General features: G+C 45.7%; 1 protein-coding gene across 5 annotated transcripts; it reads left to right on the top strand.

Annotated features, from left to right (window-relative positions):
* Positions 1 to 26: 26 nt before the first annotated feature.
* On the top strand, positions 27 to 19,282 carry LOC125152400 (zinc finger protein 543-like). Of its 5 annotated transcripts, none has more exons than XM_047834256.1 (4): positions 27 to 378; positions 9,240 to 9,335; positions 12,322 to 12,416; positions 14,824 to 19,282. In XM_047834256.1, the coding sequence occupies exon 4, from the start codon at positions 14,904 to 14,906 to the stop codon at positions 16,668 to 16,670; it is 1,767 nt and encodes a 588-aa protein (XP_047690212.1). In that variant the 5' UTR covers positions 27 to 378; positions 9,240 to 9,335; positions 12,322 to 12,416; positions 14,824 to 14,903; the 3' UTR covers positions 16,671 to 19,282. The 5 variants fall into 5 exon arrangements, with proteins under 5 accessions (XP_047690212.1, XP_047690208.1, XP_047690210.1 ...); XM_047834252.1 differs by lacking the exon at positions 12,322 to 12,416 and adding an exon at positions 2,838 to 2,964; XM_047834255.1 differs by lacking the exon at positions 12,322 to 12,416 and adding an exon at positions 2,838 to 2,927 and having other exon boundaries at positions 346 to 378.
* Positions 19,283 to 24,471: the final 5,189 nt, after the last annotated feature.

Below are 24,471 nucleotides of genomic sequence, written 5' to 3'. Positions count from 1 at the left end.
CCTGCTCCGTGGAGGCTAACGTCATCCGCCGGTGCCGGGTGGGTCGTACCGGTCTGTGCGGCTTCGAGCAGTGGTGGGCAGGGCGCTTTTATGAGGCGCGAGCGGAGAAGGCGGTGTGGAGCGTGGGTCTTACCTCTGCGTCCTTGTACGAGCCTGATACCCGCCCCTCATTCTCTATAACGGGGTGTCACGTGAGCGCCTGCTGTCCCTGCAGCCCTGGGCCTCGAGCGCGCTTCACAGCGGGGGAACTGAGGCTGGGAGTGAGACCGTCAGCCGAGGTCGCCCCGCTCTGGGGCTCCTCGGCCGCCACCCCCTCCCCGGGCCCCGCTCTGTGCACAGGGTCCCACGATGGCGGCGGCGTGGATGGCCCCTGCGCGGGTGAGTGGACGACGCTGTGGGTATTGCAGCCTGTCTGCTGCGGAGAGGGCTCCTGGGCAGCCGGAGGCTAGGAAGCCGTTCGCTTGCCTATTCTTCCTGTCGTTTGTGTACAGCGCGCGTCGCTAGCTTGTCGTTTTATTGTCCGTAGTCCTGCGGCAGTGCCGGAGTTCCGACAAATGTTTGGTCAGTGCCGGGAAGGTGAAAGTGATGCTTCCTTCCGCGGGCGTCCGTCACTCACAGATCCAGCCCGCCCGGGGACCCGCAGGTGCCCACCCGGCCCTCCCGCCGACCTCCTCGACCTTGCCTTCTTCCCCGGGGGCGCGGTTCTCCGGACACCAGCCTGACCATGCTGAGTTCATCCCCCAGCCCTTGTCCTTGCCCTGCCCTGTGCCCGCGATTCTGCCCCTTTGACTCTGGCGGGAGGGAGGGGAGGGGTCTTCCTCTCACATCCTGCTGGCCTCTGCTCAGATGTCACGCATTTGGACAGAACTGTCCCAGCAGTTCAGGCCGAAGTGGCCCCTTCCCTGCTTGCCCATCATCTGGCATTTTTGTGTAGGAAACCTGGCAAAATTAAATAAGGGTTCCTGGTTGAATATGTCTGGGATGTTGTGGGAGCAAAGAGAGAACAGTGGCAGAGGAACCATAATCGCTGGCCTTGGTTAATTTTTGCTGTGGGTTGAAGGGCAGACCTAACATTTCACCTCTTTTAATCCTCACCTCCTCTGAGTTAAGTTCTGTTATTATTGCTGTTTTGCATGAAAACAACTTGAGGCTTAGAGAGTTCAGTTATTTGCCCAAATTCACTGCAGCTCTTCTTTCTTTTTAATGTTTTACTTATGTTTGAGAGAGAGAGTGCGAGCCAGGGAGGGGCAGAGAGGGGGACAGAGGATTCGAAGTGGGGTCCGCGCTGACAGCAGCAAGCCAGATGTGGGGCGCAAACTCACAAACCTGGAGATCATGACCTGAGTTGAAGTCAGACACTCAACCGGAAGACACCCAGATGCCCCTCACTGCTGCTCTTAAGTAGCAGAAACAATCAGTGTGTCAGCCACCACAGCCTGTATTTGTACCCCCTTCTGTACAAAACGCGTATAGGGATACATTGCAAGCCAAGCAGGCTTCCTTGGAGTAGGCAGTTTGGGCGGAAGGTGGGAATATGGCATTTCAGCAGGTGGAAGCGTGTGGACAAAAAAGGTATATTTGTTTCAGGAGTCCCCAGAAGACCTGTGTGATTTCCATGGCCCCCCGTCCCCATCTGTCGAGCCCTACCCTGGGAGGGCCAGCCTCTGTGATCATTTGCTGACCGTTCCATCATACACTCTGCCAGGACAGACAGTGGTAAACCGGAGGCTGTTCTCATGGCCGCAGCCTGCTTGCATCGTCCTCAGCAGCTTCCGTTCTCTGGGCCTGAAGTAGTCTTTCCTTAGGGATGGGTGCCGTGAGGACCCAGGCAGGCGGGTTTGAGTTCCGGCAGAGTCGCCAAAGGAAAGGAAAGAAGACTCCAGTAGGAAAAAGAAACAATGGCTCATTGTGGATTCTCCCTAGCAGTCTGAGGAGCAGAAGGCATTGGCACCTGATCCAGGCCCTGCCACTTCCCAAGCAGGTGCCACCACCTCAGATGACTGTCCTGTAAGGTGGCTGATGATGAGCTCGCTCCTCTGCCCTTGTCCACAGAAATTATGTTCAATGTTTGCCGAAATGAGTGTGACTGGGTATTTATGTGAAATGCTTCACATCTGCATTAACTCCTTTGCTAATGGAGGAGTGTCAAGATTGTGCAGTTAGACCGTAGACCAGAGGGACCTCAGTTCAAATCCTGCCTCTGCTTATACCACGTGTAAACTTAGGGCCCTGACTGGCATGAGGGTGATAATGATACGACCTCAGGCTGTGGTCAGTCGTCCAGTGCTTCTTTTACGAATATCTTTTTTTCATTAATTTTCAAAACTACTACCACCGAGTGACAATTACTGTATTGACCCAGGAATTGAGGCTCCCAAGTAACACTTGCCAGGCAAGTGTTGATTTTAAGAGGATTCACACCTCAGGAGTATGACTTTTGTTCCCTTTAAGGAGACAGGCAGAGCGTCTGCACGAGGCAGGCACACTATGGAGACCAGTGAGTCTCGGGGATTATTCTGTAATTATCATTGCTGCTGTTTTCAGTGCTCTCTCCCATTCGTCTGGCGTCTCGGAGCCCTTGCCATGCTGTGTCTCACAGTCCACACAGGAAGGTCCTGACCTTGCATCATTCTCCCTGGGCTCCCACGTGGGAGGCTCCTGGCTCCCACGCTGCTGTAATCAAGGCAAACCAGCATCTCGGAGTCCTTGAGGCCAGCACAGAGCTCAACCCTCAACGGCCGTTTGGTCTCTCTGCTCCCTTGCCATCAAGAGAGATGGGCTCTGGTTCCCGTCAGTAGCCCTAGGACAAACACAGCTGCCTCTATTTGACTTTTCAGATGCTGGTGACCTTCGATGATGTGGCCGTGACTTTTACCCAGGAGGAGTGGGGGCAGCTGGACCCGGCCCAGAGGATCTTGTACCAGGAGGTGATGCTGGAAACCTGCAGGCTCCTGGTCTCTCTGGGTGAGGCCTCCCTCCTCCTGCCGTGTGGGAGACCCATCACCTCCTTCCCTCCACTCTCTGGCTCCAGGCCTGGCTGGTCGAGAAGGCCTCTGTAGCCTGCCTCCCTCCTCCCCACAGCTTCGGTGATTTTCTAGACTCCCCTCTTCCTGCCTGCTCTTCTGTGTGGGAGGGAGGGTGAGGCGAGAACATAGTTGGCTTTTGGTCACAGCCAAAGAAGGGTGTGTTGGGAGGAAATGGGGGTGTCTCACGGAACCCACAGGAAGGAATGCCAGCTGGGCCCCTTGAGGGACTGATCCAGCAACTTCGAGAAGCACTATTATGCCCTGGCTTCCGGGGCTTTCGTCCTGACCTCTCCGTGGGTCTGCTTGTGTCTCTGTCTTTTCACAGTGGTTTTTTTCTGCCACAGCTGTTTGGCAGCAGGAAGCGGTCGCCCAGTCCTTGCGGTGTGAGGCCCCATGTTCCGTGTCTCTGCTCTTTTTGTATGTGGATACTGTTCCTCTTCATTCGTTTAATTCTCCCGACATGCCATCTTCGGCAAGTGAGGAAAATAGGGCCACTGCAACGAGTCCCTCTAAAGCTTAATCTGTTCAGTTTAAAAGACCCCTCTTCGTTGCGAAAAGCTCTCCTGCAGTTTTTGGTGGCACAGGTTCTTTCTTTTGTGAAATGTTGAGGAGAATAGATGCCGTTTATGTCTGTGCAAGCGTCCCTATTTGACCACACGACTGAGTGGGAGTCCCAATTTTTTGTTTTTAGTGGTTCCTGAAGCGCTGTCTAGCGTCATCAAGTCTGTCTCTCTCTCTGGCCCGTGTTTCCTGAGGATCGAGGCCTCCTGCTCACATCCCCCTGTCACTGTTTCAGCCTCCCTGGGCTGAGGTTGCTGGCCCCACACGGCTGCTTCCTTCTTCGTATAGTGCTTAGGAGACTGGGGTCTGGTGCCAGACCCTTACTGTTCAGTCCCCGCTCTGTGGCTTATGAGCTCTGTGTTTCTGGACCGGGTACTGAACCGCTCTGTGCCTCGTAATCTCAGCTAAAATGAAGTAATATAGCACCTCTGCTTCACAGGGCTGTCGTGAGGGTCAAATGGCTCACAACAGTGTCTGGTGATACCTTGCGATGTGCGGCTTTAGCGATTGTGACCCTCGCTGCCGCCAGTACTGTTCTCATGTCATCATTGTTCTCATTGTCTGGTCTTCACCCTCATACTTGGACTCAGCATCTTCTGGAACAGTATTGTATAGCTTTGTAGTCAAAGAGGCCAGATGCCAGACACGACTACACAGACCCTGATCCACCTTGGCTCAGCCATTTACCAGTTCCACGGTTTCAGCAAATCTGCCTGATCTCGGTTTCTTCATCTATAAATGGTGCCAGTCACAGTGTTTACTTCGTGTGGAGGCTGTAAGGAAATCCTAAATTAGAATTTTTTATGTTCGCTGGAAGAACAACAGAATCCTTTGCTTAGGACCTAAAAAAGACTTCGCTCAATGAAGACACTTTTGAGTGAAAAGCCTCAATATTTCATTTTATCTTTTTGTGAAGTTTATTCATTTATTTTGAGAAAGAGAGCACAGGAGGGGCAGAGAGAGAGGGAGAGAGAGAGAATCCTAAGCAGGTTCCACCCCGTCAGCATGGAGCCCGACGTGGAGCTCAAACTCATGACTGGTGAGATCATGACCTGAGCCGAAATCAAGAATCAGACATCCAACTGACTGAGCCACCCAGGGACCCAAGGCTCAATATTTTAAATATGTCATTTATTTTCTAAGTTAGTACATAAATTTAATACTATGTTTTAAGAACATACTGCATTTAAATTGCTTGGCACAGTCCCTTGGGATATGGTTACATCCTATAAATATTAGTGTTTTGTTTTAAGTTTATTTTTGAGAGAGTTGGGGAGGGGCAGAGAGAGGGAGAGAGAGAGAATCCTAAGCAGGCTTCACACTGTTAGCATGGAGCATGATTTGGGGCTCAAACTTGAAAACCGTGAGATCATGACCTGAGCCAAAATCCAGAGTCAGACACTTAACTGACTGAGCCACCCAGGTGCCCCTAGTTGGTTTTTTTTTTGGTTTTTTTTTTGAAGACTTTTTAAAGAGCAATTTCAGGTTCATAGCAAAATTGAGAGATTCCCCATAAACCCCCTTCCTCCACACCTGCACAGCCTCCCACATTATCAACATTTCTCCCAGAGTGGTGCTTTTGTTACAGTCAGTGAACCTACACTGACCTCATAGTCCCTGAAAGTCCATAGTTTACATTAGGGGTCACTCCTTGTGTTGTGCATTCTGTGGGTTTGGACAAATGTGAAATGACACGTTTCCATCATTATAGTATCATGCAGAGTATTTTCACTGTGCTAAAAATCCTCTTTGCTCTGCCTATTCGTCCCTTCTCCTGCTCCCCTTCATTAACCCCTGATCTTTTTACTATCCCCATTTGTGTTTTCCAGAATATCTTGTAGTTGGAATCATACAGTATGTAGCCTTTTCAGATTGACTTCTTTCATTTAGTAATGTGCATTTAAGGTTTCTCAGTGTCTTTCTATGGCTTGATAGCTCATTTATTTTTAGTGCTGCATACTCCATTTTCTAGGTGTACCACAGTGTATCCATTTACCTGCTGGAGAAAGTCTCAGTTGCTTCCAAATTTTGGCAATTAACTATAAAGCTGTTGTAAATATCCATGTGTAAGCTTTTATGTGGACTTTTGGGGAAATACCAAGGAGTGCAATTGCTGGATCTTATGGTAAAGTTATGTGTACCTTTTTTTTTGTCTTATTACATTTTCTTGTCACATTACCTAATACTTCCAGTATTTTTGTAGATGTTTATCAAGTTCAGGAAATTTCCCTCCATTCCGCTTTTGCTTAGAGTTCTTTTTTTTCTTATGTATTTTTTTAAATTTAGTTATTCATTTCGAGAGAAAGAGAGAGAGAGAGAGCACGAGTGGGGGAGAGAGACAGAGAATCCCAAGCAGACTCTGTGTTGTCAGCACAGAGCCAGATGCAGGGCTCGATCCCACTAACTGAGATCATGATCTGAGCCAAAGTCAGGAGTCAGACACTTAACCAGCTGAGTCACACAGCCTCCCCAGAGGTTTTTTTTTTTTTTTTTTAAACTCTGAAACATGTATGGATGTTGGATTTTATCAAATGCTTTTCTGCATTATCAATATGATTGTGTGATTTTTCTTCTTTAGCCTGTTGCTGTGATGGATTATGTTAATTGATTTTTAAATTTTGAGTCGGGTTTGTATATCTGGGATAAATCCCACTTGGTTGTGATATATCATCTCTTTATACACTGTTGGGTTTGATTTGTTAATATTTTGTGGAGGATTTTTTTTTTCATCTATGTTTATGAGACATATTGTGTATACTTTTCTGTGATGTCTTTATTTGATATTAGGTAATGCTGGCCTTACATATTGAATTAGGAAATATTCCGTCTGCTTCTGTCTCTGGGAGAGATTGTAGGGAATTGCTTTCAGGTTTTGGTAGAAGTCACCAGTGAACCCAACTGGGCCTCGTGCTTTGTTTTTTGGAAGGTTATTAACTTTTGATTCAATTTCCTTAATAGATATACACCTACTCGGATTGTCTGTTTCTTCTTGTGTGAGTTTTAGCAGATTGTGTCTTTCAAGTGATTGGTGCATTCATCTCAGTTATTGAATTTGTGAGCATAGAGTGGTTGATGGTATTCTTTTAAAGTCCTTTAAAAAAATTTTTTTTCATGTTTGTTTATTTTTGAGAGACAGAGACAGAGCATAAGCAGGGGAGGGACAGAGAGAGAGGGAGACACAGAATCTGAAGCAGGCTCCAGGCTCCAAGCTGTTAGCAGAGCCCAATGTGGGGCTCAAACTCACAAAGCACAAGATCATGACCTGAACTAAAGTCAGACACTTAACTAACTGAGCCACCCAGGCACCCCTTTTAATATCCTATTAATGTCCATAGGATCTGTAATTTGTGTTCTCTCTCATTTTTTTTTTTTTCAGTTAGCCTGGCTAGAGGCTTATCCATTTTAATGATCTTTTTAGAGAACCAGATTTTTGTTTTGTTGATTTTCTCTATTTTCTGTTTTCAGTTTAATTTCCGCTCTAATTCTTATTTCTTTTGTAGTGTTTACTTAGCACTTAATTTGTTCTTCTAGTTTCCTAAGGTGGAAATTTATATAATTAACTTTAGATCTTTCTTTTAAAAAGATATTTCTATGTTATAAATTTACTGCTAAGCACTGCATTGCTACGTTCCACAATTTTGCTAAGTTGTATTTTTTATTTTTTTATGTTTATTTGGTTTGAAGTTTTTTGTTGTTTTTTTTCTTCAGTAATCTCTACACTCAACATGGGGCTCAAATTCATGACCCCAAGATCAAGAGTCACATGCTCTTCCAACTGAGCTACAGAGGCATCCTCTATTTTGGTTTTCATTTAGTTCAAAATATTTTTTACTTTCTTGAGATTGCTTCTTAGACCCACGTGTTATTTAAAAATGTGCTGTTTGATCTTTACCTATTTGGGGATTTTCCAGTTCTCTTTCTGTTATTAATTTCTAGTTAATTACTTTGTGGTCTGAGAGCAGACATTATATGATTTCTGTTCTTTTTAAATTTTGGTTAAGGTGTGTTTTATGGCCCACAATATGATCTGTTATGGTGAATGTCCCATGTGAGAGAAGAATGTGTATTCTGTTTTGGGATGCAGTAGTCTACAGATGTCAGTTATATCCAGGTAATTGATGGGATTGTTCAGTTCAACTATGGCATTATTAATTGTCTGCCTGTTGGATCTATTACTTTTTTTTTTTTTTTAAGTTTATGTATTATTTACTTTGGGAGAGAGACAGCGGGGCAGAGAGAGAGAATCTCAAGCAGGCTTCACACTGGCAACGCAGAGCCTGACACGGGGCTCAAAATCATGAAACTGCGAGATCATGACCTGAGCAGAAACCAAGAGTCGGACACTCAACCAACTAAGTCACCCAGGCTCCCCGGATCTGTCCATTTCTGGTAGAGGAGTAGTGTAGTCTCCAACTTTGATAGGGGATTCATCTATTTCTCCTTGTCATTCTATCAGATTTTGCCTCATATAGTTTGATGGCAGACACATACAGATTAAGGAATTTTATGTCTTCTTAGCAAACTAACCCGTTTATCATTACATAATGCTTTCTTCATCCCTGGTAATTTTCCTTGCTTTGAGGTCAGCTCTGTCTGAAATTAATACAGGTCTGCCTGCTTTCTTTTGACTAGTGTTAGCGTATTCTGATAACGTATTAGTATATTTTCCTCCATCCATTTACTTTCAACATGTATCTTTTTATTTACAGTGGGTTTTTTTTTTTTTTTAATTTTTTTTTTTTTCAACGTTTATTTTTGGGACAGAGAGAGACAGAGCATGAACGGGGGAGGGGCAGAGAGAGAGGGAGACACAGAATCGGAAACAGGCTCCAGGCTCTGAGCCATCAGCCCACAGCCTGACGCGGGGCTCGAACTCGCGGACTGCGAGATCGTGACCTGGCTGAAGTCGGACGCTTAACCGACTGCGCCACCCAGGCGCCCCTTTACAGTGGGTTTTTTATAGACGATCTATAGTTGGGTCTTATTTTTTTATCCATTCTGACCATCTCTGTCTTATAATTGGAGCATTTAGAAAAAAAACAGACGTTCCAAGTGGTATTGATACAGAGCGGTTAATATTTACCATATTTGTCACTGTATTGTTCCTGTATTTGCATTCTAGTCTTTCTGCCTGGAATAACCTATCTCTCTGCTCAGAGTACCCAGCCACTCTGCCTACCTGACTGTCTATGATTAGAGATGCCACTGGTGAAATGAACCTACTAGGTGGGGTGCCATCATCCTGGGAAGTGTTTAAAATCTCCTGATGCCCAGGCCTCACCCCAGATATTTCGTGTAAATTAGGCAGTAGTAGCAGCGAAGCTCACCAGGTATTGGCTGACGCACAGGGAGGTCGAGGCCCCTGACTGGATTAATTAGAAAGCACCTTCAGGAGATAGGTCTAAACAGCGTTGCGATTCTACAGGATGGGGATCAAAGGGAATTGGTGCATTCTGTGGAGCCGATGCTAATGTCTACAGTCTTTGGGACCCAATGACAGTGTTTTATGCAGCTGGTTTCCAGGTCACATCATTTTATTTGCATGGATGGGAGCAGCTTCATTCTGAGGCCTTCTCCAAATTCTGATGTCCCAGTCTAGATTTATTTCTTCTCACCAGAATCTCCACGTCCTCTTTCTTTCTCCGTAAACAGGCTGTCCTCTACCCAAACCAGAGCAGATCTACCCACTGGAGCCGAGCCCAGAGTTATGGACACTGCAGAGAAGCCTCTCCTCTAGCAACTGCCCAGGTGGGTGCCAACAGCTGGCCAGGTGGGGGTCCTGGCAGCTTGTAGACGGCAGAGTAGACTGTCCCTGGAGTTTGTGGAAGTTTTACTGTTGTGGCCTCTCTCAAGGCTTAGGATGCATGGAGCCTTGTAACCTGAGGTCTTTCCACCCGTTCCTGGCACCCCATCACAATGTCCAGCACTCCTGGGGAGGTGTGGGGCCTATTAGGTAAGAAGTTCGGGCTCTTGGCTCTGGTTGCTTGGGCTTAAAAACTTGTGACATGCCACAACCCTGTGGCCGCAAGAAAGGAGCGTCATCTCACAATGCCTTCATGTAAGTTCAGCCACTGTAACCCAGCTGCTCTAACAGGTGTATTCCAGAATCTTGGGGGCTCAGCATATGAAAAGTACTTTTCTCACCGAAGGACTGTGTGGGTCCACCTGCAGCTGTGTGCCACACAGTTACTCAGGGACCCAGCTACCTCCTGTCGTCAACATGAGACTTTCGGGTTGTCCTGCCTCCTTCCAGCTAGCAGAGGGGAAATCAGAGAAGAAAGGGGGGTGTCATACCCACTATTTCTCCTCACATTCGATCTGGCTGCACTTCGGTGCCTGGCTCTGGGAAATGAGGCTGAGCTGTGTGTCCGTGGAGAGGAGCCAATGGTTTGGTGAGTGTGGTCTGCTCCTGAAAACTGCTAGCAATAATAGTTTCTGTATCACTGGATTGTTTGAGGACGTACCAGATTGCATGTGACGCTGGTTCACACTGGCCCTGACCTACAGGGCACGAATGGCTCAGCAAAGGTAAGCTGTTAGTGCTACTTATGTGACAGTATGAGTCCTCGTGAATAACGATAGTAGTTCAAGTTGCCTTCTGAAGTGCAAGGAGACTAGCTGTCCTCTGCGTCTCACCCTTTCCCACCTTCTCCACCATTCTCCAAGGGTCCGTTAGACACTCAGAAGCACTCCTGGGCTCCGTATCTTAGCACCCCTCCTGTTCGCTTAAGCTTCAAGGTAACACTTCACCAACACTTCACCTTCTCTTCCCCAACTGTGGGCCGCTGAGGCCCTCGGGACATCAGGTGTGCTGACTGGTGCCACCGCAGAGCCAGGCTCTCCCCTCTCGTGGTCCCTTGGTCTGTTCAGCCCTTCAGAGTCTGTTCCACACCTTCGCCCTTGTCCCCGGTCTCACGTCTGCGAATGTGCAAAAGACACTTCAGCTCACCATGCCTGAGAGGGAGCTCTTGATTTTTCCCTCTCCTCCCACCTCCCGTGCAGGTCAGAAGGCTGGGTGCCACTTTAAGTCACTCCTCAACCCTTCCGTCTCCACCAGCCCCCACATCCAGACATCCTGTCCATTTCACGCACGCGTCTCCGCTGCCTCCCCTGCTACCCCTGACCTGTCCCCACACACCTAAGTCCAGCCGGTCTCCCTGCGTCTGCTGCATGCCTCTGATCTGAGCTGCCTCCCACACTGGCTCCCGCAGCCGCTTGGACCTTGTTCTAGACCTTCGCCGGCCCCCCCACCCACCAGTGATGTCTCAGCACATTTTCATGGTGAAAGTCGTCTGTGTTCTTCTGTTGCTTGACCTCCAACCCTTATACATGGATAGAAATCTCTGTGTGAACCTCCCCATCCTGCCCCCTCGTGGAGCTCGACCTTAGTTCCTGCACTAAGTCCAGATCACACCTTTTTAGGGCACTTGCTTCTTCACGTATTTTCTGCCTCTTCAACTTTATCTAATCTCTGCTCAACATAAAAATATGCTCGGTTGCCTCACACTTAGGGAAAGTAAATTACAAAGGCTTATGCCTCTCCCGTGTCTGCACACTGGCATCAACTCCACTTTCCCTGTATAACCAATCTTGGAAAAGTTGTCTCATTCTTTTTTTTTTTTTTTTTAAATGTTTATTCATTTTTTGAGAGAGAGAGAGAGAGACAGAGCACGAGCGGGGGAAGGGGCAGAGAGAGAGGGAGACACAGAGTCTGAAGCAGACTCCAGGCTCTGAGCTGTCAGCACAGAGCCTGACATGGGGCTCGAACCCATGAACAGTGAGATTGTGACCTGAGCCAAAGTCGGATGCTTAACCAACTGAGCCACCCAGGTGCCCCAAAGTTGTCTCATTCTTGCGTGAGATGTCTACATTTTTGTTCCATACCTCCCATTAATGATTATTTTCTTGAACTTTTTGAATGAGATATAACTCATATGCTGTGTTGCTTAAAAGCCTTAAGAGGTCAGCTTGACGAATCTTTGTATACGTATAAACCCACATCACCACCGTTACGCTAATATATACCACAGTGCCCCTGATCTGTGGTTTCGCTTTCTGCGGTTTCAGTTACCCGTGGGCAACCACGGTCCAAAAGCAGGTGATGGTCCTTCTGATATACCAGCAGAAGGTCAATAGTAGCCTAATGCTGTGTCACACGCCTGCGTCATTCACCTCCCTTCGTCTCCTCATGTGGGCGTTTTCTCATCTCACAGCACCACAAGAAGGGTGAGTGGCGTACAATAAGATATTTTCGGATAGAGACCACATTCGTGTAACTTTTATTCCAGCGTTTGTTAAAATTGTTCTATTTTATTATTAGTTTTTTTGTTAATCTCTTATGTGCCAAATGTATAAATTAAACTTTAGGTATGTATGTACAGGGACAAAACATAGTATATACAGGATTGATACTACCCGTCATTTCAGGGACCCACGGGGGGTCTTGGTACAGATCCCCCGCAGATAAGGGGGGCCACTGTAGAATATCTCCAGCACCTTATTAGGGTCTCATGCCCTCAACAGCCCCTTCCGTGAGGTAGCCCCTGTTTAGACCATCAGCATAGATTTGAGTGTTGAACCCACTGTGTGCTGTCGGTATATCTATCTCTTGATCATCAATATGTCTGTGAGATTCTTTTCATGTGGTTGCATATAGTTGGAGTTTTTCACAGTCGATACAGTGTGATGTCCCATTGTGTGAAAAACTGCCCTTTATCCCTTCCCCTCTTGACAGGCATTGCTGTTGTTTTCAACTTCCTGCTGCCGAGGAAATTCTTGTCATGTGTTTCGGTGCCGAGAGGCACTGATTTCTGTGAGGAACGGACTCTGGTATGTTTCTGGGTCAGGTTGGCTCAATTGGAAACTGCCAGGCAGTTCTGCAGAATGGTGCCCCCTTTCACATTCCTGCCATTCGCGTATGAAAGTGCCGACATTGTCCTCTTCGCTCTTTGAGGCCCCGTGGGGGGTTCCTCTGAACCACAGCACGGGAAAATGTTCCTTGGGAAAATATTCCTTACACGGTCACTGTTTTGCTCCCAGTTTCCAAATACGGCAGCGACCATCAGGATAATGGGTAACGGCCCCGCAGTTTACTGAACGCCCCGCAGGGGCCGGCATTGTGCCCGGCGTTTTACAGGTCTTGTCTCAATTCAGCCTTCAGGGCGGCCTTTGAGGCAGAAGCTGAGCCTGTCAGTGCTTTAGACGAGATTGAGATGGGAGCAGCTAAGTAACTTGTGCCATATCTGCTCACTTGGTGCAGGCAGGACGTGAGCCAGGATGTGGGCCAGGCGTTCTGGCTCCAGAGCAGACACTTAAACTCCGTACCGTGTGAGCTCGTCGTGTGGCACGCTTTTCTGATTGTGTCGTGGGCATCCGGCCTTCTTGGGGTCTCTGCCCCTGATCTCCCGGGACCTATCTTGTCTCCTTACTCTGGTGGCCTCTTTAATGTTGGCTCATTACGCCTCTCTTGGACCATGCCCCCCCGCACCCCCAAGTGGGGAAGGGACAGAGAGAGAGGGGGACAGAGATCTAAAGCAGGCTCTGTGCTGATAGCAGAGGGCCCAGTGCAGGGCTCGAACTCACAAACAAGATCATGACCTGGGCCCAAGTCAGACACTTAACTGACTGAGCCACCCGGGTGACCCATGGACTGTTCTTTTTATTCTTCAATACCCTCCAGGGTTAATATGTACATTCTTACACTGCCAGTTTACATACTTCCTAGTTAGGTCCCAGATGTATGTTATGGGACGAACTCATGATATACAATTAGAGCTAACGGGGGTTACGTTTTGCTCAGTGTCTGGCACCAGACTGAACATGGTCCACATAGCAAACATGGCAAATGCAGGATTTCACTCCATCCTCATGGAGTCCTACAGTCCAGGCTCTTTTTTTAGCTTTATTCTTGAGAAGACAAAATGAGGGTTGAAGGAATTTGAGTGCCGTGGGAGGTACCACGGAGCTAATACTGAGTTCCTGTGGGGCTTGGGCCTAGGGTTTCTGTGGTCTAAGACCATGATCTTTTTTTTTTTTTTTAATGTTTGTTTATTTTTGAGAGAGAGAGCATGAGCCGGGGGGGGGGGGGGGGGGCAGAGAGAGAGAGAGAGAGAGAGAGAGAGGGAGACACAGAATCCGAAGTAGGCTCCAGGCTCTGAGCTGTCAGCACACAGCCCAATGTGGGGCTGGAACCCACGAACTGAGATCATGACCTGAGCCGAACAAAGTCAGATGCCCAACCGACTGAGCCACCCAGGCGCCCCCCCAAGACCATGATCTTAACCGTAATACTGCTGTGATCTCTAACTTTTGTTAAAGTGGACCTCAGGTACAAATTGCAATTAATCCTAAACCTTGGCTTATGACACACTGTCCTCACTGATTCATGAATGACCTTGATTAATTGATGTATTACCCAAGGTATTTGCTCATTCGTTTCTTTTTGAAAATAACGTACTTAACATCACTGAACTGAAGAACGAGAACATTGCTCACACCTGCTGTCTAGGTGGTCTGCACTGCTGTAACGAGAATGCCATAGACTGGCAGCTTTAACAACAAACGTTTGTTATCCATGGTTCTGGAGGCCAGAAGTTTAAGATCCGGGTGCTGGCAGATCTGATGTGTGGTGAGGGCCCTCTTCCTGGTTTGCAGATGGCGGTCGCTCTGTCCTCACACGGTAGACGCTCCTGTGTCTCCCCTTGCAAGGACACCAATCCCGTGTCGGGGGCTGTACTCTCACAGGCCCATCTCTGGCGTGCTGCACTCCCTGAGTCTCGGAACACTCTGCCTTTGTTCATTCTGTTAACCGAGGCCGAAATGGTGTTCCCACTCTCTCTGTCCGGCAGCTTCTAGCTCTCCCTGTGCGGGAAGCTTCCCTGACCTCTTCCTGGCTGCTGCATGGGCTGCCTCAGGTGCTCCTATCCTGGCCTCTTATAGCACCTGCAGACGTTCTTGCTTGGAGCAAACCCAGCACACACGCGACATTCTTCTGTCTGCCCGTCCCTAGTCTCCAGACACTCTGTCCCCCATCGGCTCTCTCCCTCTGGATTTCCTCTCAAAGGTTTCAAGAGTTCAGGATCCAAAAAGAAAGAAATTGTAAACGGGGTTTCCGAGATTGGAAAACATGGGAGGTGCTGAGCCACTGTTTACATTTTCTTATTCCCACTGAAATGGCAATTTTGCTTTTCTGTGTTGCCATCTCTAATAGGCCCTTCTGTGTATTGTTTTCCCTTAGGTGACAATATAAAACCTGAGACCACCGAGCCTTCCCCTTCTCACCTTGCCTTGTCTGAGGAAACCTCACCACGGGAGCAAATGACTTCACGAGCCCCAGGGTACTCCCAGCTTGGGCAAGGCAAGAGTCAGGATAGGCCATCAGAAATGCTGGAAGGCCAGTTGGAACCAGGAACAGACCCCCTGATGGAAAAGCTCCCTGGAAACGCGAAGCCCGAACATGATGGTTTAGGGACAGATGATAGTCTATACTCAAGGATTGTACAGGAGCCGATCCCTGCGGGACATGTCCTCCATGAACGTGACTCACGGGGACCACTGAAAGATCCCTTGATTCGTGAAGGGAGACGTCCCTATAAGTGTGCGGAATGCGGGAAAGTGTTTACCAAGAACTGCTTTCTTGTTCGACATGAGCAGGTCCACACTGGAGTGAAGCCCTATGAATGCACCGAGTGCGGGAAAACTTTTAGCAAGAGCACACACCTCCTCCAGCACCACATGATCCACACGGGGGAGAGGCCCTACGAGTGCATGGAGTGCGGGAAGGCCTTCAACCGCAGGTCGCACCTCACGAGGCACCAGCGGATTCACACTGGGGAGAAGCCTTATAAGTGCAGTGAGTGTGGAAAGGCCTTCACCCACCGCTCCAATTTAGTCTTGCATAACAGGAGCCACACTGGAGAGAAACCCTTTGTGTGCAAAGAATGTGGAAAAGCCTTCCGAGATAAGACAGGTTTCCTTCGACACTACATCATCCACACAGGAGAGAAGCCCTTCGAGTGCCTGGAGTGTGGGAAGGCCTTCAACCGCCGCTCACACCTCACGTGGCACCAGCAGATTCACAGTGGAGTGAGACCCTTTGAATGCAACGAATGTGGGAAAGCCTTTTGCGACAGCACAGACCTCATTCAGCACTATGTCATCCACACGGGGGAGAAGCCCTACAAGTGCCTGGAGTGTGGGAAGGCCTTCTACCGCCGGTCACACCTCAAGCAGCACCAGCGGAGTCACACCGGCGAGAAGCCCTATGTGTGCAGTGAGTGCGGAAAGGCCTTCACCCACTGCTCCACTTTCATCTTGCACAAAAGGGCCCACACCGGAGAAAAACCCTACGAGTGCAAAGAATGTGGGAAAGCCTTTAGCAATCGGTCAGACCTCATCCGACACTTCAGCATCCACACTGAGGAGAAGCCCTATGAGTGCATGGAGTGCGGGAAGGCCTTCAACCGCCGCTCATACCTCACGAGGCACCAGCGGATTCACAGTGGAGAGAAGCCCTATGAGTGCGTGCAGTGTGGCAAAGCCTTTTGCCAGAGGGCAAACCTCATTCGACACGCCATCATCCACACCGGGGAGAAGCCCTATGAGTGCAGTGAGTGTGGAAAGGCCTTCACCTACTGCTACACTTTCATCTTGCACAAAAGGGCCCACATTGGAGAAAAACCTTTTGAGTGCCAACAATGTGGGAAAGCCTTTAGCACTAGGAAGGACCTCATCCGACATGTCAGCATTCACGCTGGGGAGAAGCCCTACGAGTGCATGGAGTGCGGGAAGGCCTTCAACCGCCGCTCGGGGCTCACGAGGCACCAGCGGATTCACAGTGGAGAGAAACCCTATGAATGTGCCGAGTGTGGGAAATCCTTCTGCTGGAGCACAAGCCTCATCCGACACTCCGTCATCCACACCGGGGAGAAGCCCTATGAATGCAGCGAGTGTGGAAAGGCCTTCAGTCGCAGCTCCTCCCTCACTCAGCATCAGAGGATTCATACTGGGAGACACCCCGTCAGTGGCAGCACAGCAGAAGTGGGGAGACCCTTCACGAATGGGCAGTCCTTGGTCACCCTCTAAGCGCTCCACAGGGGAAAGACTTTTGAATGTAGCCACTGAGGAAACCTGTTATTCAGAATCCGATCGTTCATACCAAAGAGAAACCCTTCTGTTGGAGGATATCGGTTGTCATCTGAGGAGTCATACTGGAAATTCACCCAGCCTAGAGCCTTATTCTACATCTGAGAACTCCTCCAAGAGCATGATCCAGTCATTCTCGTGCACTTAGCATAACCATCGGCCCCATCTTCTCAGTTTACACTGCAAAATTATCTCAGGGATATTTAAACAAAGGAGGAGGAGATACAAGAGAAACACAAGCACAGTTTCTTTCATATTTCTGTGACAAGCCTATGGCAGTTTCTTGTTCCTTATCTTATGGGGGGGGGGGGGGGCGGTGTTTCAGAGATCAGAGAGCCTGTCCCCTTTGCCTTGTATATACCTTAACTGCTGTCCATTGTCAGGACAGTTGGGACAGTTGAGGGTGTGTTGAAAGCTTTTATTTTTTTTATTTTTATGTTTATGTTTTTTTCACACTCACAGATGGCTTTATTCAGCCGTCGCCCATAGGACAGGGTGCCTCCCAGACCCCACAGTCCCTTGGAAACCTTTATTAAAGGCCTTTGTTCTACAGCATCATCCCTACCTTTGAGTAGCATAAGTCTTAACAAGAAATATGAAAACTTGAGTTATGAAAGACTCATATTTCAGGAGATAAAAATGTACATATGAATGGGCCCACTGTAGCACATTCTTAAGACTTTGATTTTTTAAAAAGCAAAAAATTTTTTTCAGGTGTACTTAACCATCCGTTTATACGTGCTCTTGATCTACTTGTCTATTGTTTTTTTGTATTTTTCTGTACGACGAGGATGGCAGTGTAGCTGCGGTACCTTCTCAGATGAATCCTCTGATTGTGGTTCCTGAGCTTCTCCAATCCTATTTAAGTGGCTTCTCCCAAGTCCACCTCACTTGTTTTCTATGGGTCGAATTAGAGCCAAAAGAAAACACATAGCTAAATTAAGCTAAAAAAATAAAGAGAATCTCCAAAACGCAGAGAGAAAGAATCCCATTTTTATTCCTACAAAAGGTGGTGTGAGGATTCACTGTTGAGGAAATTGACTAGAATATTAATAGATGAAATGGGCATGTGCACATGCAGGGGTGTGTGAGTTTCACTGTTGTTTCCATGGCCTTGGTTTCCAGTGTAGTAAGTAACAGTACCTTTATCAGTGTCTTTTGGAATTCCTTCTTTGTTTTTTTGTGGGGTTTTTTTTTTTTGTTTTGCTTTGCTTTGACCTACCTGTGATAGTATTACCTCACATTAAGAAATATGCTGTACAGAAAGATGTAAAAATAATCACGCATTCACTTTGAACCCTCCTCAGGGCCTCCTAAATCACCGCAGGTGTACTTTTGTATTGCCATCATAGACTAAGCCACTTTTGTTACATTGATTCATGGCATTATTGTGAAGGCACCTCTTAATCCTTTTCGGGTCATGTCTAAGAAGTCTTAAGGAAGCTCTCTGTCCTGAATACTTTCTCCTGTGTTTTCTCCTAGAAGTGTTATCATTTTTGCATATAAATCTCTGATCCATGTCAAGTTAATTTTTGTATTACCATGTGAGGTTTAGGTTGAGTTTCTTTCTTGTATTTTTGCTTAAGGATGTTCAGTTGACTGGCACCATTGGTTGAAAACTAGACTACAGTACTATGCCTCCACTGAATTATGTTTATTCCTTAATCAAAAACCTGTTGGGCATATTTATGTTGGTCTATTTCTGAGTCTCTGTGTTATCCCACTGATTTGTACATCTAAACTTCTGCCAGTACCAAACTATCTTGATTACTGCAGCTTTTAGTAAATCTTAAAATTGGGTGAAGTGATTTCTCCTTTATTCTTTTTTAAAGTTGATTTAGCTTTCCATATCAAATTTTTTCCCTTGGCTTTCTGTAAACACTTTATCATGTGCTTGTCTGTATGTAGGAAACATCTTGCTGGGAATTTGATACACACTACATTAGTCTATGGATCATTTCCGTGAGATTTGGCATCTTTATTATTTTGACTGTCACACCACTAACATGGTATGTCTCTTCATTTATTTAGATCTTTTTTGGTTTATTTCACTAGCGTTTTGTAATTTTCCACTTGTAAATCCTGAACATATTTTGTTAGATTTTTACTTTGGCACTTTTTTTGGAGTCACTGTATGTTATATGGAGGTTTTAATTCCAGTTTGTACATGATCATTACTGTTACAGAGAAATATGATTAATTTTGATGTGTTGACCTTGCCTCCTGCGACCTTGCTGAATACTTATTCTAGCAGAATTTTGTGTAGATTCCTCAGGATTTTCTTCATAAACAATAATGTTATCAGCAAATTGCAAATATCTTTTGTCTTCTTCCCAATCTGTATCCCTTTCATTTCCTTTTCTGTCTTTATTGTACTAGCTAGAACTTGCAGTACAATGTCAAATAAAAGGGTGAAAGAGGACATACTTGCCTAGTTTGTAATGTTAAGAAGAAAACATTCACTGTTGATTATTAAATATGATGGCTGTGGGTTTTTTGTTGTTTTACTTTTTAAAAAATTTTAATTCCAGTGCAGTTAACAAACAGCATTATATTGGGGCGCCTGCGTGGCTCAGTCAGTTGAGCGTCCAACTTCGCCTCAGGTCACGATCTCACGGCTTGTAAGTTCAAGCCCCACGTTGGGTTCTGTGTTGACAGCTCAGAGCCTGGAGCCTGCTTTGGATTCTGCTTCAGATCCCACTCTCTGCTCCTAACCCACTCACATTCTGTCTCTGTCTCTCTCGAAAATAAATAAACATTTAAAAAAATTAAAAAAAAAAACCAAACAGCATTATATTAGTTTCAGGCGTACAATATAGTGACTCAGCAGTTCCGTATATTACTCATTCCTGGAGAGAAGTGTACTCTTAATTCCTTTCACCTAATACATCCTTCCCAACCACCTTCCCTCTGTTAACTGTTGTCTATAATTAAGAGTCTATTTTTTGGTTTGTCTCTTTTATATATATGTATACGTATATGTATATGTATACATACATATATATATGTGTGTGTGTGTGTGTGTGTGTGTGTGTGCATTCTCTGTCTAGTTTGGAAAGACATCCTCTTAATGTGTGTGTGTGTGTGTGTGCATTCTCTGTCTAGTTTGGAAAGACATCCTCTTAATGTACTAAGAGCTTTCATTGAAAGGGTATTGAATTTTGCCAAATGTTTTTTCTCCTTTGGCTGATGTGACCATGTGATTTTTCTTCTGTAGCCTGTTGATATGACAGATTGCTTTGACTGGTTTTGAATGTTGAACTGGCCTTGCCTCCTTGCTTCCTTGCAGTAAACTGCACCAGGTCATGGAATATAAATATAGTGTAGCAGCATTCTGTTTGCTAATCTTTTATTGGGGAATTTTGTGTCTAAAATCATAAGTATATTGGTGTATAATTTTTTTGTACTAATATCGGTGTCTGCGGATTACATGCCTCCCAAAATGAACTAGGAAGTGTTCCTCCTCTTCTTTTCTTTTCTTTCTTTTCTTTCCTGGATGAGATTTCATAAAATTGGTGTTATTTCTTACTTAAATATCTGGTAGAATTCTCCAGTGAAATCATTTGGGCCTGGAGATTTCTCTTTGGGATACTTTTTTTTTTTAAGAATTTTTTTTAATGTTTATTTATTTTTGAGAGAGAGAGAGACAGAGACAGAGCACGAGCAGGGGAGGGGCAAAGAGAGAGGGAGACACAGAATCCGAAGCAGGGCTCCAGGCTCTGAGCTGTCAGCACAGAGCCCGACACAGGGCTCAAACCCACAAGCTGTGAGAGTATGACCCGAGTCGATGTGGGATGCTCAACCGACTGAGCCACCCAGGTGCCCCATCTTTGGGATACTTTTAATAACACATTCATTCAACTTAATTGGTAGAGGACTATTGAGAGTTGTTATTTTTTATATCAGGTGGGTTTTGATAGAACTCTGGAGGAGTTGTTCCATTTCATCTAAGTCTTCTAACTAAATTGTGGAATTGTTTGAAGTATTCCTTTATTATTATTTTCATGATAGGAAGACCTATGATTATATCTCCTGTTTTATTCCTGATATTAGAAATGGATATTTGTTCTTCTTATCTTCTTAGATTTTATCAATTTTATTGACTATTTCAAAAAACTAGCTTTTTATATCACTGATTTTTTTCTATTTCTATTCTCAGTTTCTTCTCTGGTGTTTATTATTCTACTCTTTCTGGTTTTATTTAGCTCTGTGTAGTTTATTGAGATGGTAGGGTTTGTTTTTTCTTTTTTAATGTAAGAAGCCTTTGGTTCTGTGAATTTCCTGCATCACTGTTGGGAGTTCCAGCCCAGAAATTTTCATATGTTTTGAATTCACTTTCATTCAGTTTAAATAATTCTTGTTTCTATTGGATACTTCCTCTGTGACCCATGGATTATTTAGAAGGGTGCTTGTTAATACCCAAGTGTTTGGAATATTTTATTATTTTTCTGTTATTTCTAGTTTCATATGTGGTCTGAGTGATTTCAGAACATTTACATTTGTTGAGGTGTATTTTATGACCCACAAACAGATGAGCCATAAACAACATTCTTGTTAAATGTTCCATGGGTGCTTGAAAAAGATGTTCCATGGGTGCTTGAAAAAGATAGGTAGCTATAGATATAGATACAGATATAGATATATTCTGCTGTTGTTGGGTGGAGTGTTCTATAAATGTGAGATTCTGCTGGTTATTGGTGTTACTCAGATTTTCCATATCCTTGCTGATTTTGTGCCTTGCTGATTTTGTTCAGTCACTGAACAAGGAGCATTGAAATCCTCAACTATAATTGTGGAATTGTCTCTTTCTTTCTGTTCTGTTACCTTTTGCTTTGTGTGTTGGAATGTTTTCTTGTTTGGTGCATATACATTTATGATGGCTCTATCTTTTTTGGTATGTTGACCCTTGTATCATTATGTAACTAATATCCCTCTTTGTCCCTGTTAATTTTCATGGCTGTGAAGTATACTTTATCTGGTATTAACATAGCCACTGCTGGACTTTTATTACTATTTATATGGTTTATATTTGTGCATCTCTTTTATTTTAACGTACCTATATTGTTACATTTGAGGTAAATTTTTTGTGGGTAGCATACGAGGGATCCTGCATTTTTTTCCCCTACCACTTTGACAGTGTGTCTTTTAATTGGCATGTTAGACCATTTATACTTGAAGTCGTTACTGACATGTTGGGACTAAATGTCATTTTTCTTCGTCGATTTTTAATTTTTCCCGTTTCTTGTTCCTGTTTTGCTGTTTTGGTATTTGTGGGGGTGGGCAAAGGGTTCCTTGCCTTCTTTTAGGTCCCTGGACATATTTTAGAATTCAGCTTTGATTCACATATAGTGGTTTGGGGGTATATTTCTTTTTTCCTTTTTATTTTTAAGTCGTTGCTCTAGGTATTAAAATGTACATGTGCAATTTATCACAGTCTCCTCTCAACAACATTTACCAGTTAAGTGCAGTGTAGAAACCTTAGTTCTATTAGGTCCCTTTACGCTCACTATTCTTTTAGTTGTCTTGGGTGTTTACTCTTCCCATGTTGAGGACCATATTGAATGATGTTACAATTTTTGTTTCAGTTGTCAAACATTTTTATTTTTTTAATATTTTAATTTTAGTTTTTCAGTTAATTCATTTATTATTTCTGTGAGAGAGGGAACGCATACGCGCACACAAGTGGAGGGGGAGGGGGGGAGACAGACAGACAGAATCTGAAGCAGGCTCCAGGCTCTGAGCTGTCTGCACAAAGCCCCACACGGGGCTTGAACTCAAAAACCGCGAGATCATGACCTGAACCCAAGTCCAATGCTCAACTGACAGCCACCCAGGGGCACCTGTCAAACATTTTTAAAAGCTCATGAGAAGGGTAGTCAGTTTACCTGTTTCTTACCCTTTCGTTAAAGTTTCATTTCCTTTCTGTTTGGAGAATTTCCTGTAGCCATTCTTTCAGGGTAGGTCTCCTGGTGACACACGTTCTTTGTTTTCTTTCATCTGAGAATGGCTTTATTTCCTCATCCTTGACAGAAATTTTGATGTAATATAGGGTTCATGGTTGGCAATTCTTAGTACTTGAAAAATGTTACTTCACTACCTTCAGACCTCCTGTGGTTTCAGGTGAGAAATCTGCCATTCTGTTCCCCTACAGATAATATGTCATTTCCCTCTAGCTGCTTTTAAAATGTTTGTCTGTCTTTAGTTTTGAGAAATTTAATTATTTTGTGTCCTGGTGTAGAAATTTTTTGTTCATCCTGTTTGGGGTTTCTTTAGGTTTTTGAAATTGCCTTTTGCCAATTTGGGGGGATTTTCAACCTTTATTTATTCCAGTATTATGTTTAGCTCCACACTCTTTCTGCTTCCTTTCTGGGACATCAGCAATATGAATGTTATTTTTTTTCATTATCCCCACAGGTTCCTGAGGCTCTGTTGTTTTTAAATTTGTTTTATCCAGTCGTTTTATGTCTGTTGGGCTTGAGTAATTTGTCGACCTGTCTTTGGGGAGGGGGCAGGGAATGAAGTGCCAGCCACTCTCATTGCTTCCGGATGCAGTTGGAAGATTAGCTCCTCCCCTGGGTTTGCATGACACTATCCTGGATGTGGAAGCAGAACCCCACCTCGGATCACCTCCTTGGGCTTTGGTACTAGGTGAGGGTGCGCATTTAGCTCTCCCCCCTGCACAAAGGGAAGGAGCCTATGGGCTTTTTTATCAGGTTCCCCAAATTGGGGGGGGGGGGCGGGGGTGCAGAAGAGGACAGTGGGGATCAAAAGTGGGCAACAACCAAACATCAAAAGTAGAGCTAGACTCTTGCCCCTTTGGTTGGCTAGTTGATTAGGAAAAACCCAGGCCTTGGTTACAGATGGATCTCCTTCCTCTTTGGGGACGAGTGGGAGGTTGGCTGCAAAGGAACTGGTGATACATCACATCTCACTTAGAGTGGCCCCGGAGGATACTGGTGTGGAGAAGTGCTCTCTGTGGCCAGATCTTGGGCCAGGACAATTGGGTATCACTTTTGCATTAGGACAGGTGGCCTGAAGTAAGGTAATATGTGTACTTTTGTGGCAGATGGCTTGTCTGGTTGTTGAGCAGCACTGAAGAATCAAGAGTAGCAGACAAGTGATATGTTTGTACGGAACAGGAGCACGCAGTTACTAGAGGGGGTGCAGTGAAGGGATACGTGTGTTCCCCATCAGCGCCTGCAGGCACCCATTGCAGAGTAGTCGAGGTTAGCCAGGCTCAGCCCTCAGCCTTCCCAGTCTTTGCACCTTGGGGTGGCGGAAATGGAGCTTTTAGGTGAGCCCTGCAGCATGGCGTCCGCCTCCCCACAACTGAAATAGCCACTTCACTAACTGAACCTCTGACGTGCCACTTACAAAGACCGACGCTAAGATCATGATACGATACGTTCTCTGGGAGACCAAACTGCCACTTGGTGGCAGATTGCTTACATCAGGTCTGTTTCTTACTGTGGGGAAGTGATTCGTCCTTACTGGGATTGATAGTTATTTCTGGGCATGGTATTAACTTCTCTGCCAAAAGGGCCTCTGCAGATACCGTTATAAAGGTGTATTGATTACTTGATCTGCCAACGCCCGCTGGCCATCACACTGAAGATGCGATCCCAGTGTAGACACACATGCACTGAGGTCTTGCAAGGGAGTTTCTGTAGCCAACACTGTTGGTTCCCCCGTTCCCTATATAACCCACTTTCCCACAAGTCTTACCAGAGGGTCCCCAGCA

The sequence above is a fragment of the Prionailurus viverrinus genome, chromosome E2, assembly GCF_022837055.1.
Source record: "Prionailurus viverrinus isolate Anna chromosome E2, UM_Priviv_1.0, whole genome shotgun sequence".
NCBI lineage: Eukaryota > Metazoa > Chordata > Mammalia > Carnivora > Felidae > Prionailurus > Prionailurus viverrinus.
This window is presented reverse-complemented; position numbering and strand designations above follow the sequence as displayed.